The following is a 14,360-nucleotide window of genomic DNA, read 5'->3' on the forward strand; positions in this document are numbered from 1 at the left end:
GATCATCAATAACTTTTTTTTGAGGTCCTCAGAAATCTCCTTTGATCAAGGCATGGCACACTTCCTGAAATCTGTGTGGTGAAGTTCAGACTTGGATAGTGAAGACCTAGGTTTATGTTCTTTAAATAAGGCAGGGCCTCCCACACTCATATCTGATTGTATTCCCATTGATTGAAATGCCTGACTCTAATTTCCCCTTTAAATGAACTGATCCTAGAGGTTCACATCTTTTTCCAACATATACATGTAATATTGGATCATCTTTCTCAATAAATAAATGAACAAGTACAAAGTTCTTGTGTTATTTATTTAATTGGATTCTCTTTATTTAGTTTTAGGACTTGCATGAAGATCTGATCACATTTTGGGTCATATTTGTACAGAAATAGAGAAAATAGAGCGTCCATTATTAAGGACCTTCAGCACCCAGGGCATGCTCTTTTCTCACTGTTACCATCAGGTAGGAGGTACAGAAGCATGAAGGCACACACTCAGCGATTCAGGAACAGCTTCTTCCCTTCTGCAATTCGATTCTTAAATGAACATTGAATCTTTGGACACTACCTCACTTTTTAAAAATATACACTATTTCTGTTTTTGTGTGTTTTTAAAGATCTATTCTGTATATGTAATTGATTTGTTTATTATTATTATATTATTTTTTTCTCTGCTAGATGATGTATTGCATTGAACTGCTGCTATTAAGTTAACAAATGTCACGTCAGATGCCGGTGATAAACCTGATTGATTCTAAAGGGTTAATAAACTTTTCCAACACCATCGTGTGCCATTTGAAATGGCCATAACTGAATTCACAGTGCTACATTACGATTTGTAATAATTCATGCCACCTGTACTTTTAAGGCAGAATTCCGACTATGTGCATTTCATTCACATGGTCTGATAATCATCAGGCCAAAAAGAGGACAGGTGATGACTCCATTAGAAGGTCTTTGAAAGGGTGCTGCACATGAGGCTGCTGAACAAGATAAGAACACATGGTATTAAGGAAAGATACTGGCATGGATAGAAGCTTGGCTGACTATTAGTAAGCAAAACATGGGAATCAAGAGGGGCTTTTCTGGCTGGTTGGCAGTGAATAATGGTGTTCTACAGGGGTCAGTGTTGGGACCACTTTTTATGTTATATTAAAATGATTTGTATTATGGAATTGATGGCTTTGTGATCAAGTTTGCGGACAATACAGAGATGGGGGAGGGTCAGGTAGTGTTGAAGGAGAGGGAGGTTGCAGAAGTAGGAAGATGAGAATGGGCAGAGAAGTGGCAAATGGATTACAGTGTTGGGAAGTGTGGGGTCATGCACTTCGGTAGAAGGAATAAAAGCAGAGACAATTTTCTAAATGGGGAGAAAATTCTAAAATTTCAGGTGCAAATGGACTTTGCAGTCTTTGTGCAGGATTGCCTAAAGCTTAATTTTCAGGTTGAATCAGTGGTGAGGCAGGCAAATGCCATGTTAGCATCCATTTAAAGAGAACTAGGATGTAAAAGGAAAGATGTAATGTTGAGGCTTTATAAGGCACTGGTGAGACTTCAGAGTATTGCAAGCAGTTTTGGGCCTTTATTTTAAGAAAGGGTATGCTGACATTGGAGAGGGTTCAGAGGAGGTTCACAAGAATGATTCTGGTATGAAAGTTTATCATATGAGGAGCGATTGATAGCTCTGGGTTTCTACTCACTGGAATTTAGAAGGATGGTGGGGATGGTGGTGGAGATCTCATTGACACCCTTCGAATGTTGAAAGGCCTAGATAGAGTGGATATGGTGACGATGTTTCCTATACTGGGGAATCTAGGACCAGAGGGCGCAGCGTCAGAATACAGGAACATCCATTTAGAGTGGAGATGAAGAATTTCTTTAGCCAGAGGGTGATGAATCTGGAATCCGTTTAAAGGCCAGGTCATCTGATGTATTTAAGGAAAAGGTTGATAGGTTCTTGATTGGATAGAGTGTGAAACAGTACAGGAAAAAGGCAGGAGAATGGTGTTGAGAAGGAAATGGATCAGCCATGATGAAATGGCAGAGCAGACTCATTGGGCCGAATGGACTAATTTGCTCCTATGTCTTATTGTCTTATGATAAATCTATCCATCCATTTTCCATTCAGCATTTCAGGACAGATGATTCACCACAAGATCAATGTTATGCAAATAAAGTATAACTGTATTGTCAGTTTCTCCCCTTGCAAGGTATTTTACTGCAGATTATAGAGATAGCTTGTGGTTGATATGGGTGTTTTGTAACCTACTATCATGATTAGGGTGCTGTAACTTGAACCAAATCTCTGCCCTGCAGAAGAATTGTTAGTTGAATAGCTTTTACTTGATTGTGTGCAGCTAAAGAGAGTCAAACCTTCTTCCCTTCATAGTATTCCAAATTAAAATTTCTCTTCCTAGGGTGAAGGGGGTATTGGTACTCTACAAAGATGTCATTGACAATCAAAGGTACTCCAACAGGAATTGCAACTTTGCTTCTAACTTTTTGAATGTAGACCATTACTTTTGTTTAATACTTTAAGTAAAAAAATTGCATTTTGGAGAACTTCACTATCTGAATGTTAACTACTTTTGCAGCGCTGAAGAATGCCGTCAAATCATTTTGCAGTTTGGGGTTCGGGAAGTGACAGCTTCTCAGGTTGCCAGGGTACTGGGAATGATGGCTCGGACACATTCAGGCCTGAGTGATGGCATTTCCTTACAGGTAAGCATAATTCTAGCAAATTAGAACATGCAAATATATCAAAAAACTTGAAGTTGTGCTATTAAACTAAGAACAGTTTCAATATGGTGTGCCTTCGTTTTTGTACTCAATGCTCATTGCTGCTCTTCTGCTCTGCAATCTTAGTTTTGTAATTTTGCAGCTGGGAACCATGTTGCTTCAATAATGTACCATAGAACTGAGGTCCCCAACCACCGGACCGCGAGGAAGCGATATGATTTGGTGATATGAGTCAGCTGCACCTTTCCTCATTCCCTGTCACGGCCACTGTTAAGCCATTAACGCATGCGAGGTCATTACCTGTGCGTCATCCATTTCAGCGCGGGAAGCAGATCAACTCCTTGAGCTTGCGAATGACAGCGGGCTGAAAAGTATGTTTGACATAACATCTCTGCTGGCATTCTAGATCAAAGTCAAGGCTAAAAATCCTGAGATAGCCACAAAAGCACTGAAATCGTTGCTTCCATTTCCAACATATCTCTGCAATGAATGCAACGAAAACTAAACTGCGGATTAGACTGGACATAAGGAACCCCGTTCGACTATCACTGTCTCCCGTCACCCTTCGATAGGACTGTGTTGTTGCAGGAAAACAAGCCCAGGGCTTTCACTGATTCTGTGATATTGGTGTGTTGCAATGATTTTATATGTTCATACGGGGAAAATATGCGCTGTGTTTAATATTCAAACATTACTTAAAATGTTATGATACTATTGACTTATATAACCATATAACAATTACAGCACGGGAACAGGCCATCTCTCCCCTTCTAGTCCATGCTGAACGCTACTCTCACCTAGTCCCACCGACCTGCACTCAGCCCATAACCCTCCATTTCTTTCCTGTCCATATACCTATCCAATTTTTCTTTAAATGATAATATCGAACCTGCTTCTACTGCAAGTTCGTTCAACACTTCAAACTCCCCTGTCCTCCCGTGATAATTGACTTATCACTATATTCATGCGAGGAAAATATGCGCTGTGTGTTTAATATTAAATTCTTAGATAAACCCTTTTAGAAAGGAAATTGAGTGTATTAGCCACTTATCACCGATATTCCGGTCGTGATTAACACCCCTTCCCCCCCCCGAACAGAATCGCCAAAAACAATTTGTAGGAAAAATTCGTACACGCATGTGTAAGTCAGGTATGTGCACTGGTGCCCGCGCAAGGCTTCATGGTCATTGTAGTCTTTCTCGGGGTAAACCCAGTGTATTTGACTGCTACTCTTGTCTGTTGGCAACCCTCCCCCCCCCCCCCGGTCGGCCAGTCGGCAGTGCGAAAAAGGTTTGGGGACCCCTGCCATAGAGCTACTGTTCTGATGTGAACAAGAAAAGTTATTGTATATTTTTTGCTTTTATTTTAGAGCATCTACATACATGCCTCTGCATCTGTTTCCACAGATGCTGTCTAACCTGAGTTCTTTCAGCTTCATTTCTTTTGCTGGAGGTTTCCCCAATAGTTCAATGGTGGTGTATCAAAGAATTACAATATTATTTTTGGTGTTCTTACAGTTTGTCCATTATCAGTCTACTTAATGCAGTAATTGATTTCAATTTCCAATTCAGAAGTGCTTGTCAAGTCTCATATCACAGCCAGCCTCCCCTCATCACTGGGTCCTCTGCAGTTTGCTTATCGTCCAAATCGCTCCACAGAGGACGCAATATCCACCACACTGCACACAGTTCTCTCTCACTTGGGCAACAAAGACACTTATGCCAGAATCCTGTACATTGATTTCAGTTCAGCATTCAATACCATCATCCCGCAGAGACCAGTGGAGAAACTGTCGCTGCTTGGCCTTAGCACTGCCATGTGTCGCTGGATTCTGGATTTCTTGACAGAGAGACCACAGTCGGTCCGTGTTGGCAGGAGCATCTCTGACTCCATCACACTGAGCACTGGATCCCCACAAGGCTCTGTGCTTAGCCCATTGCTGTTTACACTGCCAACACATGACTGTGCAGCCAGATTCAAGGAGAACCTGATCATTAAATTTGCAGACGATACCACAGTGGTGGGGCTCATCAGCAAAAATAATGAAACTATGTACAGGGAGGAGGTCAAACACCTAGAGTGCTGGTGCAGGGATAACAACTTGATGCTTAATGTCACCAAAACCAAGGAGACGATCGTCGATTTCAGACGGTCTCAGCCTGAGCACACACCCCTCAGCATCAGCGGCTCCACATTGGAGAGAGTGGAAAACATCAAGTTCCTTGGGGTGCAGATCTCCGACAATCTCACCTGGTCCAGGAACACCAGTGGGATTGTAAAACGGGCCCAGCAGAGATTGCACTTTCTGAGGGAGCTTAAACAAGCATCACTCCCCACTAACATCTTAACTACATTCTACAGAGGCGTGGTTGAGAGTGTGCTGACCTTTTGCATCACAACCTGGTACTCCAGCTGCAGTGCTGTCGACAAAAAAGCCTTGCAGAGGGTGGTTAGGAGAGCAGAGAAGGTTATTGGCGTCTCCCTACCTTCTGTCCAAGACCTCTTTCAGAGTCGATGCTTCTAGAAGACACAGTACATCATTAAAGACCCCTCACACCCCCTCCATGAACTGTTTGTTCTTCTGCCATCAGGCAAACGTTACAGGAGCATCAAAACTAAAACCACAAGGCTACTAAACAGCTTCCTCCCACAGGCACCTGACTCTGCTTTGGACACTTTAACTTGCACTGGACACTTATAACTTGATTTTAACTGACATGTGGCTGTTGTGTTTTACTATTTATTGTTAAGTTTATTATTTAGTGTTGCATTTGTTATGTTATGATTGCACTGCCCCTGAGGAACGCTGTCTCATTCTGCCCTGCAGAGCTGATGTATGGTTAGAATGACAATAAAGTTTTTTGAATCTTGAATCTTTGAATCTTTCTCTGTTCTTCAGATAGCTTGGCTGACCTATAAAAAGTCCTTTCACCAATTTGGGGGCTCCTTTAGTAGATAGAAACAGAAAATGGAAAAGACAGATGTCTAGAACCTGCACTAAAATAAAACCAGCAAATGCTAGGAGTGCTCAACAGGTCAGGCTTCATCTGAAACATTAACTGTGTTATCCCACAGATGGGGATGGACCTGCTAACTATTTCTAGCAATTTCTATTATTGAGCACAATTGTACGCAAACTGCAGGCTTACCTCTATTTGCTGTACTGCATGCTCACTCACTCACAGGTTATTTTGCTGCCATTTACTGCTACGGTCAATTATTTTTGAAGCCTAAATTAGTGGAGTGGAGAACAACAGAATTGGAAAGCTTGTTATATTTCCTAAAGTTGCTGGGCACTACCAATGCCTCTGCATTCATGTCATTCACTAGATCTGCTTTGGCATTATCACAATTACAAACTATTCTTAAGTGATAGCAAGCTTTCTGCTTTGATTTTCACAACGTGAAATTCCAACAACTTGTGTCTTGCTGCTTTCTGCGTAGTGACAATTAACAATCGCAAAGAAAGCGAAGTTAATTTTGGTGTTGCTTTAAGATGTGATGCTCTTTAGTTCCTTTCCATATTTTACTCATGCCTGACAATATACAGTGGCATGCAAAAATTTGGGCACCCCGGTCAAAATTTCTGTTACTGTGAATAGCTAAGCGAGTAAAAGATGATTTCCAAAAGGCAGAAAGTTAAAGATGACACAATTCTTTAATATTTTAATCAAGAAAATTTTTATTTCTGCAAGCACGAGGAATTCTGCAGATGCTGGAAATTCTGCTCCCTGCACGTATGCTGAGCTCATTGACTTCATTAACTTTGCCTCCAACTTTCACCCTGCCCTCAAGTTTACCTGGTCCATTTCCGACACCTCTCTCCCCTTTCTAGATCTTTGTCTCTATCTCTGGAGACAGTGTATCTACCAATGTCTACTATAAGCCTACTGACTCTCACAACTATATGGACTATTCCTCTTCTCACCCTGTCTCTTGCAAAAATGCCATCCCCTTCTCGCAATTCCTCCGTCTCCGCAGCATCTGCTCTCAGGATGAGGCTTTTCATTCCAGGATGAGGGAAATGTCCTCCTTTTTTAAAGAAAGGGGCTTCCCTTCCTCTACCATCAACTCTGCTGTCAAACGCATCTCCCCCATTTCACGCTCTCACTCCATCCTCCGGCCACCCCACTAGCAATAGGGTTCCCCTGGTCCTCACCTACCACTCCACCAGCCTCCGGGTCTAACATATTATTCTCCCTAACTTCCGCCACCTCCAATGGGATCCCACCACTAAACACATCTTTCCCTACCCCCCTCTCTCTGCTTTCCGCAGGGATCGCTCCCTACGCGACTCCCTTGTCCATTCGTCCCCCCCATCCCTTCCCACTGATCTCCCTCCTGGCACTTATCCTTGTAAGCGGAACAAGTGCTACACATGCCCTTACACTTCCTCCCTTACCACCATTCAGGGCCCCAGACAGTCCTTCCAGGTGAGGCGACACTTCACCTCTAAGTCGGCTGGGGTGATATACTGCATCCGGTGCTCCCGATGTGGCCTTCTATATATTGACGAGACCCGACGTAGACTGGGAGATCGTTTTGCTGAACACCTATGCTCTGTCCGCCAGAGAAAGCAGGATCTCCCAGTGGCCACACATTTTAATTCCACATCCCATTCCCATACTGATATGTCAATCCATGGCCTCCTCTACTGTAAAGCTGAAGCCACACTCAGGTTGGAGGAACAACACCTTATATTCCGTCTGGGTAGCCTCCAACCTGATGGCATGAACATTGACTTATCTAACTTCCGCTAATGCCCCACCTCCTCCTCGTACCCCATCCATTATTTATTTATATCCACACACATTCTTTCTCTCTCTGACTATACCTGTTGCCCATCCTCTGGGTTCCCCCCCTCCCCCTTTTCCTTCTCCCTGGGCCTCCTGTCCCATGATCCTCTCATATCCCTTTTGCCAATCACCTGTCCAGCTCTTGGCTCCATCCCTCCCCCTCCTGTCTTCTCCTATCATTTTGGATCTCCCCCTCCCCCCCCCCACTTTCAAATCTCTTACTAGCTCTTCCTTCAGTTAGTCCTGACGAAGGGTCTCGGCCCGAAACGTCAACTGTACCTCTTCCTAGAGGTGCTGCCTGGCCTGCTGCGTTCACCAGCAACTTTGATCTGTGAAACTTTTTTATTTCCATCTTTTACAGTTTCAAAATAACGGAAAAGGGCCTGAAGCAAATGTTTGGGCACCCTGCATGGCAGTACTTGGTAACACCCCCTTTGGCAAGTGTCTCAGCTTGTAAAAGCTTTTTGTAGCCAGCTAAGGGTCTTTCAATTCTTGTTTGAGGGATTTTCACCCATTCTGCCTTGCAAAAGGCGTCTAGTTCTGTGAGATTCCTGGGCCGTCTTGCATGCACTGCTCTTTTGAGGTCTATCCACAGATTCTCGATGATGTTTAGTTTAGGAGACTGTGAGGGCCATGGCAAAACCTTCAGCTTGCACCTCTTGAGGTAGTCCATTATGGATTTTGAGGTGTGTTTAGGTTCATTATCCTGTTGTTGAAATCATCCTCTTTTCATCTTCGGCTTTTTTACAGATGGTGTGATGTTTGCTTCCAGAATTTGCTGGTATTTAATTGAATTCATTTTTCCCTCTACCAGTAAAATGTTCCTCGTGCCACTGGCTGCAACACAAGCCCAAAGCATGATTGATCCACCCCCGTGCTTAACAGTTGGAGAGGGGTTCTTTTCATGAAAGTTTGCACCCTTTTTTCTCCAGACATACCTTTGCTTATTGCAGCCAAAAAGTTCTATTCAAAAGGTTCAAAGGAATATCTAAACAAGCCTGATGCATTTTGGAAACAAGTCCTGTGGACTGTTGAAGTTAAGATTGAATTTATAATAAAAATAGAACACGTCATGCAAGACGGCCCAAGAATCTTACAGAACTAGAAGCCTTTTGCAAGGAAGAATGGGTGAAAATCCCCCAAACAAGAATTGAAAGACTCTTAGCTGGCTACAAAAAGTGTTTACAAGCTGTGATACTTGCCAAAGGGGGTGTTACTAAGTACTGCCATGCAGGGTGCCCAAACTTTTGCTTCAGGCCCTTTTCCCTTTTTGTTATTTTGAAACTATAAAAGATGGAAATAAAAAAGTTTTCTTAGAATATTAAAGAAATGTGTCATCTTTAACTTTTTGCCTTTTGGAAATCAGTTCATCTTTTACTGGCTTAGCTATTTACAGTAGCAAATTTTGACCAGGGGTGCCCAAACTTTTGCATGCCACTGTAGCTGGGTCTTGCATAGAGATTTTTAAAAATTCTATTATGGTTCTTGGATTTACTGAGTATGCCCACATGGAGATGAATCTAAGGATTGTATATTGTGACATATGTATTTTGATAATGAATTTACTTTTGAAGGCAGCACCCATAGCACTTTGTCTAATTTATGTGCTGTGATTATGGAGAGAAGCCTAAATGTGTAAACTCTTGACTTTTAGATGTGATCCAAGCTGATTGATCTGTTAGATATATTGACAAGATAAAGTAATAAGAAAGAATAAAAATGCTCAGCAATGTGCATTTTGGTTGATATAGCTAAATGGGTAGATCATGTAGGTTTTGTAATGAAGGGAACAGGCAAGTTTATTGCTATGTTTTTCATTAATTATTGAACATTTTGCCTTTGTTCACAGTCTATCTCAGCCCCCGGAAGTGGAATCTGGAGTGATGGGAAAGATAAAACTGACTCTGCACAGGCCCATACTTGGAATGTAGAAATATTTATTGATGTTGTGAAGGAAGTGGTAAGTAAACACCTGAAGACACTTTAGCGAAAATACTAACTACTTTAAGTACTGTTTGGATTAAAATGTTCTTTTGTCATTGGATTATATACTGTGATGCAGGTGATGTGGGGAGAATTTAGGCTTTGTTAGTTCATAGAAAGGATGCTTGGATTATTAGATATTCTAACCATAAAAATTCAACTTCAGTATTAAATCTCATTTTGTGCCATTAATAAGGCTTGATATAACATTCTAAACTGTGAAAAGTTGCTTCCAGCTAGCAGTCCAATTCCAAATGTGTAAAAGGTGTTTTCTTTTTCACTAGCTCTCTGTTAAAAGAATGTTAATCGAATGTAGTCATTTTGCTACATTACTTTTAGCAAATGCAGTTGAATGGTTTCTCTGTTCTAATCTATACTTTGCTTCTATTTACTTTGGCTGAGTGACCAGAAATGGCATCATCACTTAATCTCCTAACTGATTGAGTCAGTTTAAATGACCAAGTAGAGTTGCTTTTGGAAATTCGAGGAAGATCTATCTCTCCCTGAAATTCAGTTAGGGATGATGATAAGTGCTGGCTTTGCCAGAGATATCTATATCTCATTAATAGATTTTCAAGAAGTGATTTTAGATCCTGTAACAACATAATAATTTCAGTGGTTTGGACAGGTGATAGGTCCTGACAACTGAGCTTGAACAAAAATGTTCTGTTCTTTTACTAAAAAGCCATTTGTGGAATTAACTCCATGTAACTAGTTTAGCATTGAGACAAGATACAGCTGCTTCTCGCTGTAGAAGAGCAGCGGTCCCCAACCACTGGGCCGCGGACCGGTACCGGGCCGCAAAGCATGTGCTACCAGGCCGTGAGGAAGCGATATGATTTGGCGATAGGAGTCAGCTGCACCTTTCCTCATTCCTTGTCATGCCCACTGTTGAGCCATTACTCATGCGAGGTCATTACCCGCACGTCATCCGTGTCAGCGCGGGAAGGAGATCAGCTCCTCGAGCTTGCAAATGACGGCAGGCTGGAAAGTCTGTTTGACATAACATCTCTGCCGGCATTCTGGATCAAAGTCAAGGGTAAAAATCCTGAGATAGCCACGAAGACACTGAAAACGTTGCCTCCATTTCCAACATATCTCTGCAATGAATGCAACGAAAACTAAATTGCGGAATAGACTGGACATAAGGAACCCCCTTCGAGTATCACTGTCTCCCATCACCCCTCGATTGGACCATCTTGTTGCAGGGAAACAAGCTCAGGGCTCCCACTGATTCAGCGATATTGGTGTGTTGCAATGATTTTATATGTTCATACGGGGAAAATATGCGCTGCGTGTTTAATATCCAAACGTTACTTAAAATGTTATGATGCTATCGACTTATATAACCATTTAACAATTACAGCATGGAAACAGGCCATCTTGGCCCTTCTAGTCCGTGCCGAACGCTACTCTCACCTAGTTCCACCGACCTGCACTCAGCCCATAACCCACCATTTCTTTCCTGTCCATATACCTATCCAATTTGTCTTTAAATGATAATATCGAACCTGCCTCTACCACTTCTACTGGAAGTTCGTTCAAAACTTACTTCAAGCTCCCCTGACAATTGACTTATCACTATATTCATGCGAGCAAAATATGCGCTGTGTGTTTAATATTAAATTCATTAGATAAACCCTTTTAGAAAAGAAATTGAGTGTATTAGCCACTTATCACCGATATTCCGGTTGAGATTAAGACCCCCCTCCCCTCCCCCGAACAGAATCGCCAGAAACGATTTGTAGGGAAAAAAACCGTACACGCATGCGCGCTGTTGCCTGTGCAAGGCATCATGGTCATTGTAGTCTTTCTCGGGTAAACCCAGAGTATTGGACTGCTACTCTCGTCCATTGGCAACCCTACCCCTACCCCCCCCCCCCCCCACCCTGGTCGGCCGGTCCGCAAGAATATTGTCAGTATGTAACCTGTCCGCAGTGCGACAAAGGTTGGGGACCCCTGTAGAAGAGTGATTATGAATTAATCAGTAGTTACAGGTTGATTCCAGGGATTAGGTTGGGTGTTCGAAAATTATCCTCTGAGGCAGTATTAAAATAGGATCTATACTCCAAAAGAATGTGAGCACACAAAATACTTAGGGGGTTGAGAGGATAAATACAGGGATGATTTCTCGTGGATGAGGTGCCTAAAACTAGGATCACAATCTCAAAATAAGCTATACAGGAAATTTGTTCACTTGAAGACCACAAGATATAGAAACATGGAGTCTATTCTGCCATTTCATCATGGCTGATCCAATTTTCCTCTCAGCCCCATTTTCCTGCCTTCTCTCCATATCCCTTCATACCCTGATCAATCAAGAATATATCAAACTCTGCTTTAAATAGACTTGGCCTCCACAGCTGCCTGTGGCAAAGAATTCCACAGATTCAGCACCCTCAGGCTGAAGAAATTTCTCCTCATCTCCATTCTAAAAGGATGCCTCTCTATTCTAAGGCTGTGTCTCTGGTCCCACCATAGGAAACAATCTCTCCACATCCACTCTATCAAAGCCTTTCACCATTTGATAGGTGAATAAAGGATAGTGAATTTTGTAATTCTATTTAAGAGGAGCATGGGGTTTAGTTGTCTATTGAACGTGGTGACATTTTTTTGATATTAAAGAATCAAAGGATATGGATTTATAATAGGAACATCACACTGAGGCAAAAGATAATCTATGATCTTACTCTGAGCAGACCCATTGCCTAAATGGCCAATTCTTTTGTCCCCATGTTTTCTAACTAGGTTTAATGCACCTTAACCCAGATCTCAAGTTAATAACATTTATAAATATTGTAAACGCCTGACTCGGGTAACTTGCTTTATTGTCATCTAGGATTAGAATTTCAGAGTGCTGATTTAATCAGTCAAATCAATGCTTATTCATGCAGTGAACACTTGTATGAATTTAAGCATTGTATAATTTGTTATTCAGTTATCCAGTAATATTCTTTGTGCTAAAAATAGACTTGCCATAAAACCATAAGATATGGAAGCAAACTTTAGGCAATTTAGCCCAGCGAGTCTGCTCATCATTTCATCATGGCTGCTCCATTTCCTCTCAACCTCAATCTCCTGCCTTCTTCCCATAACCTGTCAACCTCTGCCTTAAATACACCCAATGACCTGGCCTCCATGGCAGCCTGTGGCAATGAATTTCATAGATCACCACCCTCTGGCTAAAGAAATTCCTCCTCATCTCTATTTTAAGTAGACGTCCCGCTATTCTGAGGCTGTGCCCTCTGGGCTTGGACTCCTCCATAGGACACCTCCTTTCCACTTCCACTTAATATATGTCTTTCAACATTCGATAGGTTTCAGTTAGAGTCCCCTCATTCTTCTAAATTCTAGTGAGTAAAGGCCCAGAGCTATCAGTCACTCCTCGTACAATAAGCCTTTCATTCTCAGAATCATTCTTAACCTCCTCTTAATCTTTAGGGAGTTCTGCATGAGGACTTGCCAAAAATTTGGTTACTGCAAAATGCAATAAGTTCTATTTACAGTATTGCTGAATGTACAATAGCTTGCCATAGAAATATTAATGAAATAGGATATTTTAATTTATTTTATTTTTCACTTTTAAGTGACACCACACCATGGCTCATAAGTGTAAATCTTGCTCCAGGTAGAAAAATAAATTGTATTGCTGATAATTGCATTTGCTAAATGTTATTGAAGTGTGTAATACCAATCATCTATTATAAAGTGCAGTCTCTGGTTCTGGCAGAAAAAGGCAGTCATGCATATCAGAAGTTAACTGTGATAAATAAGCAGTTAATTTGTGAGTGTTAACCAGTAACAGTTCAGGTAACGTGTCTCTGGAAGTAGATGAGAAATGAAGGATCTGACGTTCCAGCTATGTGTGCTGTTATTGCAGCACTGATACCAACATATTCATTTGGGTGGTGATGGACGCATTCTGGTGAGGCATTTGTTATTTTACTGCTTACTGAGAAATTTCAATAGACTATGGGACTGGAACATTTGATCCATTCTTTTTTTTTTTGCATTCTTACCTCAGTCATTGCTACATGTATTGATGATCCCACACCTCCCTAAAACTTGTTTTCAGTTTGTTGGGCAATGCCTAGTACCTGAATCTCCTCTTTTTTTTTTTTAAATTACCACTTTCCTAATGAGTTCTGCCATAGATCTTATGAATGCAGGAAAAACTTTTGGATGCTGCTTTAGAAATCCTGATGCATTAACTGTACAGTGATGCATGCAACTTTTGAGTATACACGATGCTCCAAATATAATTGGATATTTTTGTCTGAAACCTTTCAGTCATAGTAAATTTATCAATGATTTGGCTAACCATTTCTCCTGATCCATGCTGTAGAAACCCTCCCTATCCCAGCAATCCATTGTGATATGCTTTTGATCACTCCTGTCCACCCTACAGTAAATAAAATAATTAAACCTATGTATGCAGGTACTGTGGTAAGGCCCATAAGGCATAAGAGCAGAACTAGGCCATTCAACCTGTCGAGTCTGCTCCACCATTCCATCATGGTTGATCCTGGATCCTACTCAACCCCATACACCTGCCTTCTCGCCATATCCATTGATGCCCTGACCTCCACCACAGTCTGTGGCAAAGCATTCCACAGATTCGCTACTCTCTAGCTAAACTAATGCCTCCTTACCTGTGTTCTAAAACAGTGGTCCCCAACCTCCGGGCCGTGGACCAATACACTGCCACGAAGAATGCAGTGGTAGTCGGAACGCACCCAGCACATCTTTAAGAAAAAAGCCGAAATAAACAAGCTAATTAGTTAGGTGCTGCCCGGATCAGAGGTGGAGCAGGACCGACATTTATGTGCTGGGCGGCACCTAATTA

At 41.8% G+C, this 14,360-nt stretch overlaps 1 protein-coding gene across 1 annotated transcript in view; it reads left to right on the forward strand.

Moving 5' to 3' along the window:
• The window catches only part of cnot1 (CCR4-NOT transcription complex, subunit 1), a 220,410-nt gene that overhangs the window by 52,889 nt on the left and 153,161 nt on the right, over nucleotides 1–14,360 (forward strand). Inside the window, 2 exon segments of the mRNA XM_072279270.1 lie at nucleotides 2,591–2,717; nucleotides 9,381–9,491. Of these exon segments, the coding sequence (XP_072135371.1) occupies nucleotides 2,591–2,717; nucleotides 9,381–9,491 (238 nt within the window).

This window comes from Mobula birostris, chromosome 15 (genome assembly GCF_030028105.1).
Source record: "Mobula birostris isolate sMobBir1 chromosome 15, sMobBir1.hap1, whole genome shotgun sequence".
Taxonomy (NCBI): Eukaryota; Metazoa; Chordata; class Chondrichthyes; order Myliobatiformes; family Myliobatidae; genus Mobula; species Mobula birostris.